At 44.3% G+C, this 15,938-nt stretch overlaps 1 protein-coding gene across 3 annotated transcripts in view; it reads left to right on the top strand.

Moving 5' to 3' along the window:
* Positions 1 to 15,938, top strand: part of HNF1B (HNF1 homeobox B) — a 59,961-nt gene that overhangs the window by 24,453 nt on the left and 19,570 nt on the right. For 2 of the 3 annotated variants that reach the window (XM_080983022.1, XM_080983021.1), the window contains exons 3-4: positions 330 to 594; positions 3,404 to 3,642. In XM_080983022.1, coding sequence (XP_080839148.1) covers positions 330 to 594; positions 3,404 to 3,642 — 504 coding nt within the window. The remainder of the gene's footprint in view (positions 1 to 329; positions 595 to 3,403; positions 3,643 to 15,938) is intronic. The other variant, XM_080983023.1, reaches the window with a different exon arrangement.

Below are 15,938 nucleotides of genomic sequence, written 5' to 3'. Positions count from 1 at the left end.
TTTTTCTTCTGTCCGGGTTTTCACTGTTTGAAATATGGCAACCCTAACGTTAAGACTACCCTTGCCCCAGATGCGGGCCTAGTTTGCCTCAGCAAATTACATCATATAGGCATAGCTGTCAACTTTTTCCCTTTTCTTGCGAGGAATCCTATTTGGAATAAGGGAATTTCCCTTAAAAAAGGGAAACATTGACAGCTATGCATATAGGAGAAGCTTGCTCATACTGGCTGACTTCCATGAAGTGAAGTGAACTCTTGTGCAATGAAGGTTTTCTTGTTGAGTGGCGGCGGCTATAGGCCCGATCAAAATCTGCTCCTTTCTCTTTTCAGAATTCAACCAGACAGTCCAGGGTTCGGGAAATATGACAGACAAAAGCAGTCAAGATCAGCTGCTGTTTCTCTTTCCAGAGTTCAACCAGCAAAGCCAGGGGGTGGGTCAGCTGGACGACCCCTGCGCTGAAACGCCCAGCAAGAAGATGAGGCGGAACCGGTTCAAGTGGGGCCCCGCTTCGCAGCAGATCTTGTACCAGGCCTATGACCGGCAAAAGAACCCCAACAAGGAGGAAAGGGAGGCCCTGGTTGAGGAGTGCAACAGGTAAACAGAAATAAGGGGGGGAAATAAACGCCTAAAACTTAAACCCTGCACAAAAGACAAAGGCGTCTTCCCCCCTGTCTTGCTTCTAATTAGTTGTTGGCAGAGGGCAAAGCCTGCATTGTTTTCGTTAACCCCCATTGTGTGAAGTGTCTGGCACGTCCTGTGTCAAAGGAAAAAGAACCTGGTATTCTCACCATCTAGAATAAGTCAACAACTGGAGAGGAAAAAACTACCCGGGAAGAGGGTAACGCCTGCAGGAGTTTGAGACTCAGCCCTCCACCAAGTTAAATTCAGTTCCTGAGGAGGCTTGTTAACAATGGACCCCCAAATTAGGGATCCCCCTCCAAACCTGTGCCCAAACGTGGGGTTTTCACTGCAAAACTTTGGCACAGGTTTGGAGGGGATCCCAAACTGTGGGGTTCGTAGTTAACGGGGCCTCCACAAGGGATGTATAATGGCCCTTGGTTCTGTAGGTGGCTGAAAGCAAAATATAATCTGGTTATTCTCATTGGGATTTACAAGCCGCTCTTCACAAAAATGGCCCCAGGGCAGATTATGACGATATAAAAATACAATATTGACATGGATTAAATACAACGGTTGAGCTCCTAGTGTTGAGTTGAGCAACTTTTTCCAGTCCAATGGCAATATTTCATTGAGGGCAGCATTTGGTGATGTGCAACCAGTCACTACTGCAGACCTGGGCAAAGCAATGGTATGATCCCTACATTTTACAGTAGGTTGTATTTCAGCCATGCAAAAGGCAGAGGTTTATATACCCACACCCTTTGGGAGGGGGCTAGAAGGCCCCAGAAGCATTCATAGGCATGTGTTTATGCATTTTAAAAAGATGTGCTGGAAAGGGTTCGTGGTGAATAACAACCTTTACATCACTATTATATGCCTGGAGCAGTTTCAGAAATAATTTGAATGCATTTTTGTACTTTCGTTCCATCCGCACAAGTTCCCATGTAGCCTTTTTAAAGATTGATGATGATAAATATGATGATTTAAGCAAACAAATATTTATTTAATGTACAGTATTTCATAAGATTTATACAACGCTTGACTGCAAAAAAACTAAAAGCATTTTGCAAAAAGATGAAACAAGGAAATCAAGAAAAATTTACAACCACACTTCAAAACACAAAAAGTTTAATTGCTAAAACAAATGAAACTTCAACCTTCTAAGCCAGGCATAGGCAAACTCCAGATGTTTTGAGACTACAATTCCCATCTTCCCTGACCACTGGTTCTGTTAGCTAGGGATGATGGGAATTGTAGTTCCAAAACATCTGGAGGGCCGGAGTTTGCCTATGCCTGTTCTAAGCATCCGGGTAAACTTGTGTAAACAAGTAAGTTTTTAGCAGGCACCAGAAAGAGTCCTGTGACAATGCCTCCTTGATCTCAACAGGCAGGCAAATTTAAATTTGTCTCAAATTAAAAACACCAACCTGTTATAGTACTTATTTTATTTAGAGTCTCTCTTTTCTGTAATAACATGGCTTAAAAGGAAGGCCACGTTTTATATAAGTATGTTAATTTCCTTCTGCAGTAAACCTATCAGAACGTCCCACCTTGGAGGCTGATGGATCCTTATGGATTCCTGAGAGCCCTTTGTGAAGTGGAGGCTGATCTGTTTGGGAGAACTGCCCTACCAATCCCAGTCTGCCCTCAGCAAGCCTCCAACTCGCCTGCCCCCTTACTAATCATCAGGCCAGGGGTTGAGACTGGCTGTCATCTTCCTCCGCAGTCTCAGTGTTGCCCTTGTATAACTCAGCAGGGAGGAGGATAGAGACAAAACTAGAATTGGTCCCCTCTGCCTGTCCAATGGGCACCAATCAGCACTGCCTTGGATCATTTTTGCTTTGTTCAGCTGGTGTTCCTGCTGATGCTCAGATTGCTCTGGGGGTAGAGAAGATAGTCCAGGCCATGCGATTGATAGAACCAAAATACCCTCTCCTGCTGTGCAAAGCTTGACTTTCACCTTGGGTTTTCGGCTCCCATAAGTCCCTATTGAGTGTGGCCAGTGGTCAGGAATGATGGGACTTTTGTTTATTTATGTGGCAAAATTTATATACCAATTGACTGTAAATCAAAATTCTAAGCCATTTATTATTTTAAAAAGTCAATAAAAGACTAAAGTTAAAAATGTGTGTGTGTGTGTGTGTGCAATCCTAAATATAAGTAAAATCAAGAGTTAAGCTAAAAACAAAGCACATTTTAGCTTTTACATATCCATATCAGGAAAACAGGTTTTCCTGAACGAAAACGTTTTTTTAGCAGGTGCCGGAAGGAGTACAGCAAAGGCACTACCTGATGTCAATAGGCAGGGAGTTTCAAATTGTAGGTGCTGCCACACTAAACTGTTACAAGTGCCTCATAATATTAGTTCTGAGCTCGTAAGAAATCAGCTCAACAGCTCAACTTGTAACACATCAGCAGCATCTAGACAGCCACTGTTACCTCCATTAAGTCCTCATAAGGTTTTCTGAACGCCGGTGGAATCTGTCATCCGTAGAAGCCTATCCCATAATAAATTCATTATGTCTTTAAAGTGCTTCCATTGCTGGAGGCAGTATGCTTCTGAATGCCTGTTTGCTGGAAACCACAGGAAGGACGGATCCTGTTGTGCTCAGGTCCTGTTTGTGGGCTTCCCATAGGCATTTGGTTGGCCACTGTGAGAACAGGATGCTGAATTAGGTGGACCACTGGCCTGATCCAGCAGTGCCAGGATAGCTCTGGTTGCCTACCGAAGGCTTTTATTGCAAGCTTTCTCAATGAGCTCTCTTTATTTTTCTCCTCCTAGGGCAGAATGCCACCAGCGGGGTGTATCCCCCTCTAAGGCACATGGACTGGGTTCGAATTTGGTGACGGAAGTCCGGGTCTACAACTGGTTTGCGAACCGGAGGAAAGAGGAGGCTTTTCGTCAGAAGCTGGCTATGGATGCTTACAGCACGGGCCAACCTCACAGCATGAACCTTTTGCTCTCCCACAATTCCCCCCATCATGCGCAACCCAGCTCTTCCCCACCAAGCAAAATGCCAGGTAAGGAATATGAGAATTATGAGAATTATGTGTTTCCCCAGCAAACACTGTTATAAGCACTTGCGGTGTTTGCTGTTTAGAGTACATTGCAGAATAAATGACGACTTAACAAAGTGACATAACCAGAAGTAGTTGACTGCCTGCAAGAAGCTTACAATCAAAAACAGACAACGGGGAACTCAGTAGTAGAGACTGTTTGTTATACCAGCATTTACAAAATCTCGTAAATGCTGGTATTGTGTTGCTGGGAATTGCAGGTGAGCAGAGTGCATTCGGGCTTTGTTTGCTGTTTGCTGGCCACTGTGAGAACAGAGTGCTGGACAGATCTATGGCATGTCCATATTTGGAAGACCGTGCAGAGTTTGGAAAAGGTTCAGAAAGGGGCAACCAAGATGAGGAACCCCTACGGGGAGAAAGGTTGCAGCATTTGGGCTTTTTTAGTTTAGAGAAGAGGCGAGTTGGAGGCAGCATGACAGAGGTGTATAAAAAATTTCATGGTATGAGAAATGTGAATATAGAGGATAGGGATGCGGGTGGCACTGTGGGTTAAACCGCAGAGCCTAGGGCTTGCCGATCAGAAGGCTGGCAGTTCGAATTGAAATAAAAAACTAAGGTCATATATACATATAGGCAAACACGTACACAAATGTATGGGCCACATGTCTGAGGTAGCACAGGAGGGCAGTCCTGGAGCCATTTTGGCTCCCAGACTGACCAAATGTTTTCTCTGCAAGGTCAAAGGAAAATGGGAAATCCTCCCCATTGTCTTTTCATTCACAAAAGGGTATATCTGTGTATGAATAGGGTGAGCCTATGACCTGGCTCAGGAACTAAGTATTTGTCACTACAAAATACTGGCCAGGCTCCCCAGAGTATCCAATCAAGTAAGCATTAACAGGTAACCTGCCAGACAGGAGATAAACAACGACAGGAGATAAACAATGCACTTCTGTGATGTAGGTATGATGTGTCTGGGGGGTGGTCTTGGACTCCAGGGTGGGCAATTTAAAATGTCTATATAAGGGCGGGCACACCTGGGTTCTGGGTCCTGCTCCTTTCCTGCGTGTGAGGGGAGCACCCTGTTGCAACAGTTCAATAAAGATCAGGCTTACGAGCTGCTTTGCTTCTCAATATTCTCTGGTTGGCCTCTGTTCTTTTCTCTGACTGATTGAGAACCTACAAAGGACTCTATAAGGGCTCTCATAAGGGAATAAGGGCAGATTTTCGTTTATTACAGAATCCCCGCTACGGGGTGAGCTCCCGTTGCTCGGTCCCTGCTCCTGCCAACCTAGCAGTTCGAAAGCACGTCAAAGTGCAAGTAGATAAGTAGGTACCGCTCCGGCGGGAAAGTAAACAGCGTTTCCGTGCGCTGCTCTGGTTTGCCAGAAGCAGCTTAGTCATGCTGGCCACATGACCCGGAAGCTGTATGCCGGCTCCCTCAGCCAATAAAGCGAGATGAACGGCACAACCCCAGAGTCGCCCGCAACTGGACTTAATGGTCAGGGGTCCCTTTACCTTTAAAACAGGATTAGACAAAATGATGGAGGATAAGGCTGCCACCAGTGGCTGCTAGCCACGGGGGCTATGCTCTGCCTCCATTGTCAAGAGGCAGTGTCCTTCGGAACAACAGTTTTTTTAAAACCTTCCTGATGCCATCGTGGGCACAAATCATCATGGACGCACAATAAAAAAGGGGACACCCAGAGGGGAACTTTCACTGCCTGTCTCATGCTCTCCCCCATCTGTGTTTATGGCAAGTCTTTGGTCATTTTATAACTTGTTGGGTGGACCAGAGGGTTGTCACAAAAGCAAAGCAGGATAATGGAGAGGGACGAGAGATGGGGAAGCAGGCACCTTTAAATTGGGAGAGTTTGGAAAGGGACAAGGCTAGAAGAGAGTGGTGCTTAATTGGGGGAGGGGGGAGGCTATCTCAAGTGACTGAGTGGTGTAGAGCAAGGAGCATTGTTGGGCAGAACAATCCCCATTGTTCTTGTACCTGTAATCTACACACCAAAGTCAGCGAGCTCAAGAGGCAAACAGCAGAAATCAGCTTTCTGACAAGCGTTAGGGTTGTGTTGGGGTCAGTGTGGGGTCACTAGCTCTTTTCTTTTGGGTCTCTGCTGCTGGTTCCTTAAACAATGCAGCATCCTCAATCTCTATCACTCTCTCTCTCCACCCCAGCCCCCTTCTAAAGGAATGGGTGGAGGGAGACAACTAGTGTAATCCCACCCAGTTGCAGCATGGAAGGCTGCAGAACTTCTATCCAGCATTGCTGGTTACAAACAGGGAACTGATAAATGGGTCCTTCTGAGTCATCTTTTATGATGGAAGCACTCAAAATCTTGCATCACACTTAGGAACAGCCGCTGTGCTAGATTGCATCCAGATTTTCTGTTTTCTGGTTGGGATTGAATCACATGCCAGCAAATTCAGGTTGTGTGATTAAAGCTGATTTGGTACTCTTGGGAAGCACAGCTCCTTGCCCCCTCCCTCCCTCCCCCAAAAGACCACCCCACACTGGATTTTACGTGGTAAGGAAAGTTATGGGATCATCCACTTGGAAAGTGTGGGATAATGACCGCTTCGTGCAATGTTGTCTGACCTCTCCACCCACCACTCAGAATGAGTTCTCACTAAATACTTAAATAATGTTTTTGTTTAATAAGGCTTTTCCTGCTGGTTGACCCAGTCATTTATAAGCTATCAATTATATATCTGCATAAATATTCTTCTTTGGTTTTTAGAATTTGTCAGAACGATGCTACTGTTGTGAGAATGTTACATTTTGGGGTTTGGGTCGGTTTTCATCTTACACAGTGCTTTGATGGCTTTATGCTATAAAGCAATCTTTGAATAAATAACCAATGTCGGTTGCACGATCCACATAATGCATTCAAAGCATATAGCTTCCACCATAAAAAGGAAGCCCGGGTTCTGTCATTTGCTAAGGGTGCTGGGAGTTTTAACTCCGGGAGGGGCAGGCTACAGTTCCCAGGATCCTTTGGGGGAAGTCATGTGCTTTAAATGAATGTGACTGTCTTCCGATGTCCTCACAAACTCGGTGCAAACGAATCATCAGAATAAACATTCAATAAACAGGGTGTCTGGGAGCAACCTGAATTCAGTATAACACTGACGGTGTCAATCAGGGTCACCTTTGGACTGGACCCCTCGTTCTTCTCATCAGACTACAATTTCCAGGATGTTTTGGTGTAGGAGCCATTATATTATTAGTATTAGTATATTTTATGAAATTTGTATACCATCCTTTACCCATAGGTCTCAGGGTGGTTCACAGCATGTTATTAATCGCAGCATAAAGTTTGTGGCTAAAATTAAAGCCTCGGAAGAACCTCAGAGGAATCATCATCTACGGATTTCCTGAATTTCAGGCCAAAATCTCTCCCAAGCCCTTTCTGGAGTTGAACCTAGGATACACCAGAGCCAGTGTGTGTTCATATCACTAAGCTATGGCCCGTTCTCTGATTCACGTGTCATCATTTAAGCTGCCTCTAATGTTAAATGTACAGGAAGATTTTAGCAGATTGAACCAGTCTGGTTTTTATCAGCTAAGGTCCTCCCTGCCCTACCCACCGAACTGAAATCCCACCCATGATTGGGATAGTGAGACCAATTTACCCTCCGGCCTTCTGCAGATGAATAAAGGGTGCTTATGTAACACCCCTTTCCTCATGTCAAAGACCACTGACTGATCAGGTCACAGCCACACATGGTACATATAAAACACTCCTATAACACCATCATGGCTTCCCCCTCCCCAAAGAATCCTGGGAACTGTAGCTTGCTAAGGATTCTGGGAGTTGCAGCTCTGTGAGGGGTCTCCTACCAACTTGCAGCACCCTTAACAAACTGGGATTTGTTTGTCATGATGGATAAAAGTGGTATAAACGTGCTTTAAATGCATAGCATGGATGTGGCTTGAGTCCACCCCACTGGCTGTACTGATTTCACCCATTTTACTTAGTCATTTTACAGCCTATTCTCTAGCAACTGAAATGCCAGGACAGCATTAGTGAAAGATATGTTAGGGCTGGGGCGGGGACAGATATGATTTTTCTGATAATGTGCTAGCACAGATCACGTATACTGTGTGCAGCATGTGCCTTTGGTGTTCCTGAACATGCATATTTATTATTATTATTATTATTATTATTATTATTATTATTATTAATTCATTTGTATACCACTTACATACCAAAAAATGACCATAAAATCCATAATTAAAATACACAGTAACGAATACTTTAGGGCATCAAAACATCCTTAATTGGAATATGCAATAATGCAAAAACAATTGAACAGCACAGCAATTAAAACAATTAAAAACCAGTAGAAACAATGAAACAAGAAGTTCAGTTCAGGGGAAAGCTGGCCTAGACAGGGGTGTGCCTTCAGAATGCCAGCCCTCATGGCAGCTCCTATATTTGGGCAATGACGGCATTCCACAACCCTGGTGCCACCAGTGTAGAAGCTCGCCTCCATGCTGCCACACGCTGGTAATAATCAGGCTGTAGCAAAACTTATATAGATCCCATTAACTGATTGCAGCATGTGCTAGAGGGAAATCACAAAACCACTCCTTGCCACCAAGACTGAAGGGGGCCCCCCTGAACCCTAGAATTACAGAGCTTGAAGTCATCTAGTCCAACCCAATTGGAAGCGTACAGTTATGATTATTGTTGTTATTAATAACCCACCTTTGAGCTGCTAGGAGGAAAGGTGGGTTGGAAAATACAAATACAGTGGTACCTTGGTTCTCAAACTTAATCCGTTCCGGAAGTCCCTTCCAAAACCAAAGCGTTCCAAAACAAAGGTGTGCTTTCCAATAGAAAGTAACGCAAAATCGATTAATCCATTCCATACTTTTAAAAACAACCCCTAAAACAGCAATTTAACATGAATTTTACTATCTAATGAGACCATTGATCCATAAAATGAAAGCAATAAACAATGTACTGCAGTCACACAATCAATCAATCAATCAATCAATCAGTAGCTGAACCGGGTTCTACACAGTCACAAAAACAAAACAAAAAAGCCACAAAAACAAAAACGCAAAATAAATAGCAAAACCTCAGCGTAACGCTCAAAACAGAGCACATTCGGCTTCCAAAAAATGTTTGCAAACCGGAACACTTATTTCCAAGTTTGCAGTGTTTGGGTTCCAAGTTGTTTGAGTACCAAGGTGTTTGAGAACCAAGGTACCACTGTATAACAAAAATACAAATAATCATGGGAATTGTAGTTGAAGGGTGCTGGGAGCAGTTGCTCTTTGAGGGGTAAACTATAGTTCACAGGGATGTGTGTTTTAAATATGGTTTACACGTATGGTGTGTATGTAGCCATGTTCCTCCGACTGTCCCGGGTAGCAAATGCAACAAGCCAAATCTGGATGTACTTTGAAGCAGCTGCCTAAACCGGCTCCACTCTCTTCCCCACTGACCACGATGTGACCCTAGTGGTGGAATGTCCCACACAATGCCCGTGTGACAGAGAGAGGAGCTTGCTCTCTTCTGTCAGGGCCTGATTGCTTACAAGATGCACTACCAGCACACTGTCAGCAAAATCAGCTGTTTTCAGTGTTTTCCCTGCTTGCCTTTACAATAATATGCCAGCATGGAGTCGGGAGGGGGGGTTACCCTGGCTTTGTTTCCAGCTCCCCCCCAGCCCCCCACAACTCCTCCCGGTTATGCATGCTTAATTGACAATTAAAGTTGGGGCTTTGAACCAGCGTGGGTGCCTTTGATGTGTCCTCCGCATCCCTCCAGCATCTGTTGAGTTAGCCGATGACTCTCTTTTGTTTTTCCTCTTATTACGGGGCCACTGAGATGGTTCAGCCAGTGTCCAGTTTATTCCGAGAGGATGGAAAGGCTCTTAAATGTGGTCCTTTTAACCCATCCTCCCTATATCCCTTCCTTTAAACAATAAAATAAATAGCATTGTGCTTTGGATCAGCAAGGTTTGCCATTACAGGCCTCGTTTACCTCAGAGGGCACAGACTTCAGTCCGAAAGTAGTGAAATTCAACACTCTGAGAAATATGGAATAGTCACCATGCTGATTCTTAAGAACATAGATTGTTGCCTTATACTGAGTCAGACCAATAGTCCATCTGGCTCAGGATTTCAGACAAAGGTCTTTCCCAGCCCTATCTGAACCTGGGACCTTCTGCCTGCAAAGCAGGTGTGCTGCTGCTTAGCTATGGTGCATTCCAGGAACATAGGAAGCTGCAATATACTTCACAGGTCCATTTAGTTCAGTATTGTCTGCACTGACTGGCAGCAGCTCTCCAGGTCTTTCCTCTCACCTTTTACCTGTTCTTTTTAAACTGGGCATCCCTGGGACCTTCTGCATGCAAAACAGGAGCTCTACCACTAAGTGGCAACCCTTCTCTCCCCCCTTTCCTGGAAATATCTACTTAGTTAAAACTTGTACCCCTCATTTCCACAAGTTTGTAATGGGTTCCAGGAACTGTAGTTCTATGGAAGGTAAACTACAGTACCCAGGATTCTTTGGCTGAAGTCTTGTACTTTAAATGTATGGTGTGTGAACAAACATCTGAAATATCTGAAGGACCATCTCCTTCTTTACAGACCCTTCTTGGGTGTTAAGACTGGCACAGGGGAGGTCCTCTTGGAACTTAATGCTGTTTCTGAGAGTTTGCAAGTTTGCCACAGAGAGAGCATCGTGATAAGGTGCTCTCTATGGCAGCCCCTGAGCTCTGAAATTCTCTCCCCACGGAGGTGTCCCTGGCTCCTTCATTGCACAGCTTTCATCATCTGCTGAAGATTGCTCTGGCCTTGGACACCTGGTAGATATAGATTAACCCATATATTTAGGATTCTGATTGTAGATTGTTTCAACTAATTTTCATCCTGTGTTTTTATATTGTATTCCACCCTGGGACCTTATGGTGAAGAGTGATTAAGAAAATCAATAAATAATAATAATGATGAACAGGAAGAAACCTTTATCCATTCCTGCTACCTCTCTTCAATTGGCCAGATATTTTTTTTAAAAATATTTTTATTAAAGTTTTCAAGTTGCATTTTCCATAGGTCAATTTCATTTGTTGAGAATTGGCCAGATATTGACCCAGGGACTTTCTGCATGTGGACATGTGCTCTCTTGCTGAGCTGTGACCTTCTCTCAATAACTGGTGTGGGGTCTGTAGGACCTGTTCTAATTGATTGATGGAATCTGCTCCTGTAAAATATGATGATGTCTGCTGTCTAAGTTGGCTTTGAAAGGAGATTAGACAAATCGAACCGGAGGACAAGTCTATCAATGGCTCCCAATCATCTTGGCTATATACTTCTCCCAGGTTCAGGCCCAGAAGCAGTATTCCTCTCAGTGGTAGAGCACCTGCTTTGCATGCAGAAGGTCCCAGGTTCAATCCCTGATATCTCCAGGTAGCACTAGGAAATGGACCAATGGTGTGACTTGGTATAAGGCATCTTCCTACGTTCCCATGTCTAGAGGGAAGGGCCATAGCTCAGTGGTAGGGCACCTGCTTTGCATGCAGAAGGTCCTAGGTTCAAAACCCAGCATCTCCACGTGGTTGGTGATGGGAAAGACCCTTTTTTTGCCGTAGCCTCTGCAGAACTGCTGCCAGTCAGAACAGACAATAGTAAGCTAGGCAGGCAAATAGTCTGACCGGGTATAAGGAATCTTCTTATATACCAGTGGCTGAGAATCACAAACTGGGGAGAGCGTTCTTGCTGTTACGTCTTGCTTTTGGGCTTCCCGAAGATATCTGGATGGTCTGTGTGTGACAGAGGGTGGTGGGCTAGACAGACTCTTGGTCCAATCCAGCAGGGCTCTTCTGTGTTTACTCTAGAATGTATCCCAGAATCCTTTGCCAAACACTGGAGATCCTTCCACAGTCCTGCACATCAGGCTTCCTTAAGCAGCTGATGTGCAAAGGATCCCTTCCGGAGGCTGAAAGAAAAAGAGCTGAAATCTACAGCCGCAAAGCTCTTCTTTGGAGGTTTAATATCCCCGCTTTAATTTACTCACCTGCACAATGCGAGGGGCAGGGGAGAGATGGAATTTGCAACTCCCCACGGCTGGCTGTTTTTTTTGCTGACCCCACTGATGACTCTCCATGCTGGGATTTGAACTGTCCTTGCACTGTTTCTGTAGGGTTGTCTGGAGCACTAAATTCCTTAACTGCTTAATAGCATGCCTCAAATTGTCTGCAACCCTCTTCTGTCCCAAGCCACTCTAGCCAGTACTAAATAATGTGCAACAGTTGTATGCAATTAAGCTTTGAATTCTGAAGGGATGAGGAGCAAAGTTTAGCAAAGTTTATAGTATAGCAAAGTTTATACATTTTTTTGTGTGTGTGTAACTTTCTTTAAACCTTCTTAAGAGGATGGCAAAAGGGGAGGGGTTTTTTTTAATTGCTGATGACCATTTTCACTGTGTCTGCTTGCACAATAACCCTGTGATGTATAACTCCCTATAACTCTATAAAAAGTTCACTATAACTCCTATTTTACAGATGAGGGACTGAGGATCCAGACATAGGTTGCTTCCAGACCACTTGCTTACTGAGCGCTCATCCTGATTTGTTTGCACAAGGTTTGTGGGGAGGTTAGACAACATTGGCTGTTAAACAGCGTCGCATGAAGGTTAAACAGCGTTGCATGAAGCAATTGTTATTCCATAGTTTCCAGGGCATCTTCTCATCACTTTCCTTATCGCAAAAAGTCCCCTTTGTCTTTGTCTTTTTTCTTTCTTTTTGGAAGCAGGCTTGTTGCTCAAGAGCTCCAAATGAACTTTCATTTTTGTATAATCTTCCTGCAAACAAATCTGAACAAATGGTCAATGAAGACTGGGCATTGTTTAACCTCTGCACAAGCCTTGTGCAAGCAAATGAAGATGAAATGCTCAAATAAAGAGTTCATATGGAGGATCCCAAGATGGTACTTGAGACTTAATTTGGGCCAGGATTGAGCCTGGGCATCTGCTTTCAAATAGCTAGACTTGACCCTGAAATGTGTGAATTAAAGTAGCTAAAGAGAGTTCAGTCACACCAGAGATGAACTGTGGTGTTTTGGAATGGATGTGGCATCCATTCTGACATCTCTCTTTCTAGTATAAATCAACTCATCAAAAGTCAACCAAATCAGAGATATTAGCACAACATACCAACTTACTCTTCATGTAAAGGAGACAAGTGCTTTCTTCTTTAATTATACCTGTTTCTACGTGTCTTAAGATTTTCAGTCCTTTGGAATAAAGTTGTAGGGGTTAGTTCTCTGGGGGAAGGGGAGTACTTAAAAAGATTCTCAGTGATTTATTCCCCATTCTACTGCTAGGAGGAGCAGCAGAATACTGGATTTGAATGCCAAAGGGGGACGGCCCATCCAAGCCCCATATTTTACGCTTTCTTGCTCATTATTGTGTTGTATCAGCTCAACACGTTGTTTAGGAACCTTTTCTGGTTTTATTGGGGATAATTAGAGTTTTATGGCACCAGCCAAATAGGCAAAGGAGGACAGTCACAATAAACTGGTTTATAATGGACACAAATGATTCGCCCCACAGCCGCAGGAGAGTAACGCTTTCAAGCACCTTTTGAGTGGCAGTCTCTTGTAGTTTTTGCTGGCTCTCTCAATAGAATCCGTGGGCTCTTGTAGATGAAATGGTATAAAGGCAGAAATGTTTGGTTGATCAGCCTTTTGGGGGGGGTGGAAAGAGCTCCCCCTGCGAGTCAGAAGATCTAGGGATTATCCACACTTCCTCTATCCCTGCTTCTTTCCCCAGGGAGAACCCATTCCTTAGTGCTCAGTCAGAGGAAAAAGGCACTCCTGTTTTCAGTGGATTGCTGTTTGTTCTGATTTAGAACCACTTGGACCCATGCCTTCAGAATTATAGAAAAAGCCCTTAGTGACTTGGAGACTTTGTGGATTATGGCGTAGGTTTCCTTCCTCTGCTATGTGTGGCTTATGAACTAAAAAGTCACAGCCACCCAATACATTTACGGTAATCCCTGTTGCACCACTTCAACTGCCATGGTTCCCTGCCTAAAGAATCATGGGGACTGTAGTTTGTTAAAGGTGCTGGGAATTCTAGCTCTGTGAGGGGTCCCCTAAAAAAAACAACCCCAGCATCCTTAACAAACTACAGCCCCCAGGATTCTTTAGGGGAAGCCATGGAAGTTCAAAGCTTGGTATCATAGTGCTTTCAATGCATGGTGTGAATATAACCAAAATAAAACATCCAGTTTTAGGAGGGGAAAGTATTAAAAATAAAACTGCCGGTAATGACATGCTTTTATATTATAAATACAGTGGTACCTCGGGTTAAGTACTTAATTCGTTCCGGAGGTCCGTTCTTAACCTGAAACTGTTCTTAACCTGAAGCACCACTTTAGCTAATGGGGCCTCCCGCTGCCGCCACGCCACCGGAGCCCGATTTCTGTTCTCATCCTGAAGCAAAGTTCTTAACCCGAGGTACTATTTCTGGGTTAGCGGAGTCTGTAACCTGAAGCGTATGTAACCCGAGGTACCACTGTATATCATGTCCTGATTTGGAATACAGTGGTACCTCTGGTTGCGAACGGGATCTGTTCTGGAGCTACGGTCACATCCCAAGGAATTCGCAACTGGAGATGGTGTTTCTGCGCATGCGCATGGCGCGTAAAGCGCTTTTGCGCTTGCGCACGAGGCGAAACCCAGAAAAATACTTCTGGGTTTGCCACGTACGTATCCCGAAGGATACGTAACCAGAGGTGAACACAACTAGAGGTACTTGAATATGGTTAGGAGCAGAGGAACCTGCCTTATACTGTGTCAGACCGTAATCCATCTAGCTCAGTATTGTCTACACTGACTGGCAGCTGTTCTCCCAAGGCCAGGGACATTCCTAGTCTTGCTTGCAGATGCTATTGGGGAGTGAACCTGGGACCTTCTGTATGCAAAGCAGATGCTCTCTACCACTGAGCTACAATGGTAATAAATTTATTAAATTGGTATACAGCCCTCAACCCAAAGATCACAGGGCAGTTCACAACAAAAAAATACAAAATGAAAACACATATGATAAAAACAAGAACAAACCTATAACCCCCACTCCCACAAACACATTTAAAAGGATATAGAATGAGCCCAAGGCCTGGTTAAAGAGAATGTTTTCGCCTGGCACCTAAAGATATGTAATAAAAGCACCAGGCAAGCTGAAAAAGTTGGAAAGGGGCAGGAAAAGGCAATAGGACCTGTGTACGTGGAATACCTCCCATAGGAGGAAAAGACAATGCATCTGGGGCTTTCTTGTTTGTGGGTAGGGGAGAATGGTTAAGATGAGGTTTTATGAAATTATGCATGGCATGGAGAGTGAACCTTTTCTCCCTCTCCCATAATACTAGAATTCAAGGTCATCCAAGTTAAATTTATGGGCAATGGATCCAGAACAGACAAAGGTGGTTTATTGTGGGTCTCTTCTGCAGCATGGTGTTGACACAGAAATAGTGCATTAGTGGTTGATTTATTCTACTTTATTTTGTGGTTCTTTTCTATGAGCACTGTCTCAAGGGGCTATAGTGGAACAAGAGTGGAACAAAAATAAACCAGGACATGGTGGCGTAAAAATGGGTTTGGGATTCCATCAGGAAGTTGCAGGATACGAACCACTGGAAATGAAGCAGTGTGACTGCCCCAAAACTTTTGCAGGTACATATAGTGTTGGAAGTGGGATTGTGTGTGACTGCCCAGATACTATCATAAGCACAAATCATCATGAGTGTTCAATAAAGAGGACGTCTGGAGGAACCCGAAAGGAAATATTCCCCCCCCCCACCTACCCACAATGTGAAATTTGAGATGGGATCTGCTTTGGAAAGTTTCACCAAACAAGCCAATGTGGTTAGGAAACCGATATTTTCTGTGCTTGGGCAGGAAAACATGAAGCAGCCAATAAAGGCATTTGATGGGCTCTGCAACCTGGAGTCGGAAACAATAGTTCAGGTCCCATAAACAAGACTTTTATATTCCGTCTGCTCCTCTACTAAAGCCATCTTTATGAAGCAAGGCGCAGTCACGCAGAGGTGGTTTTTCTATCAGGCTTTGCTGCTGAGAACTAATGGCAGAGGGAGCTCCGGGAAGAATGAAACCTCTCCATGCCACAAGAGCCTCACGCTGTGGCAAGGGAAGAGGGCGAACAATGGGCTGGGCTTTTCAATGCCTGTCTCGCCCAGGTTTTCCATAAACCACAGACAATATCCTTCGCGCAATATATTATCCCAAGACATTCAGAAGCCAGGGAATCTTT

Source organism: Podarcis pityusensis, assembly GCF_964106645.2.
Source record: "Podarcis pityusensis genome assembly, chromosome: 15".
In the NCBI taxonomy this organism is placed as follows: domain Eukaryota; kingdom Metazoa; phylum Chordata; class Lepidosauria; order Squamata; family Lacertidae; genus Podarcis; species Podarcis pityusensis.
Note: the sequence above shows the minus strand (reverse complement) of the source record. Positions and strands in the feature narration are given on the sequence as shown.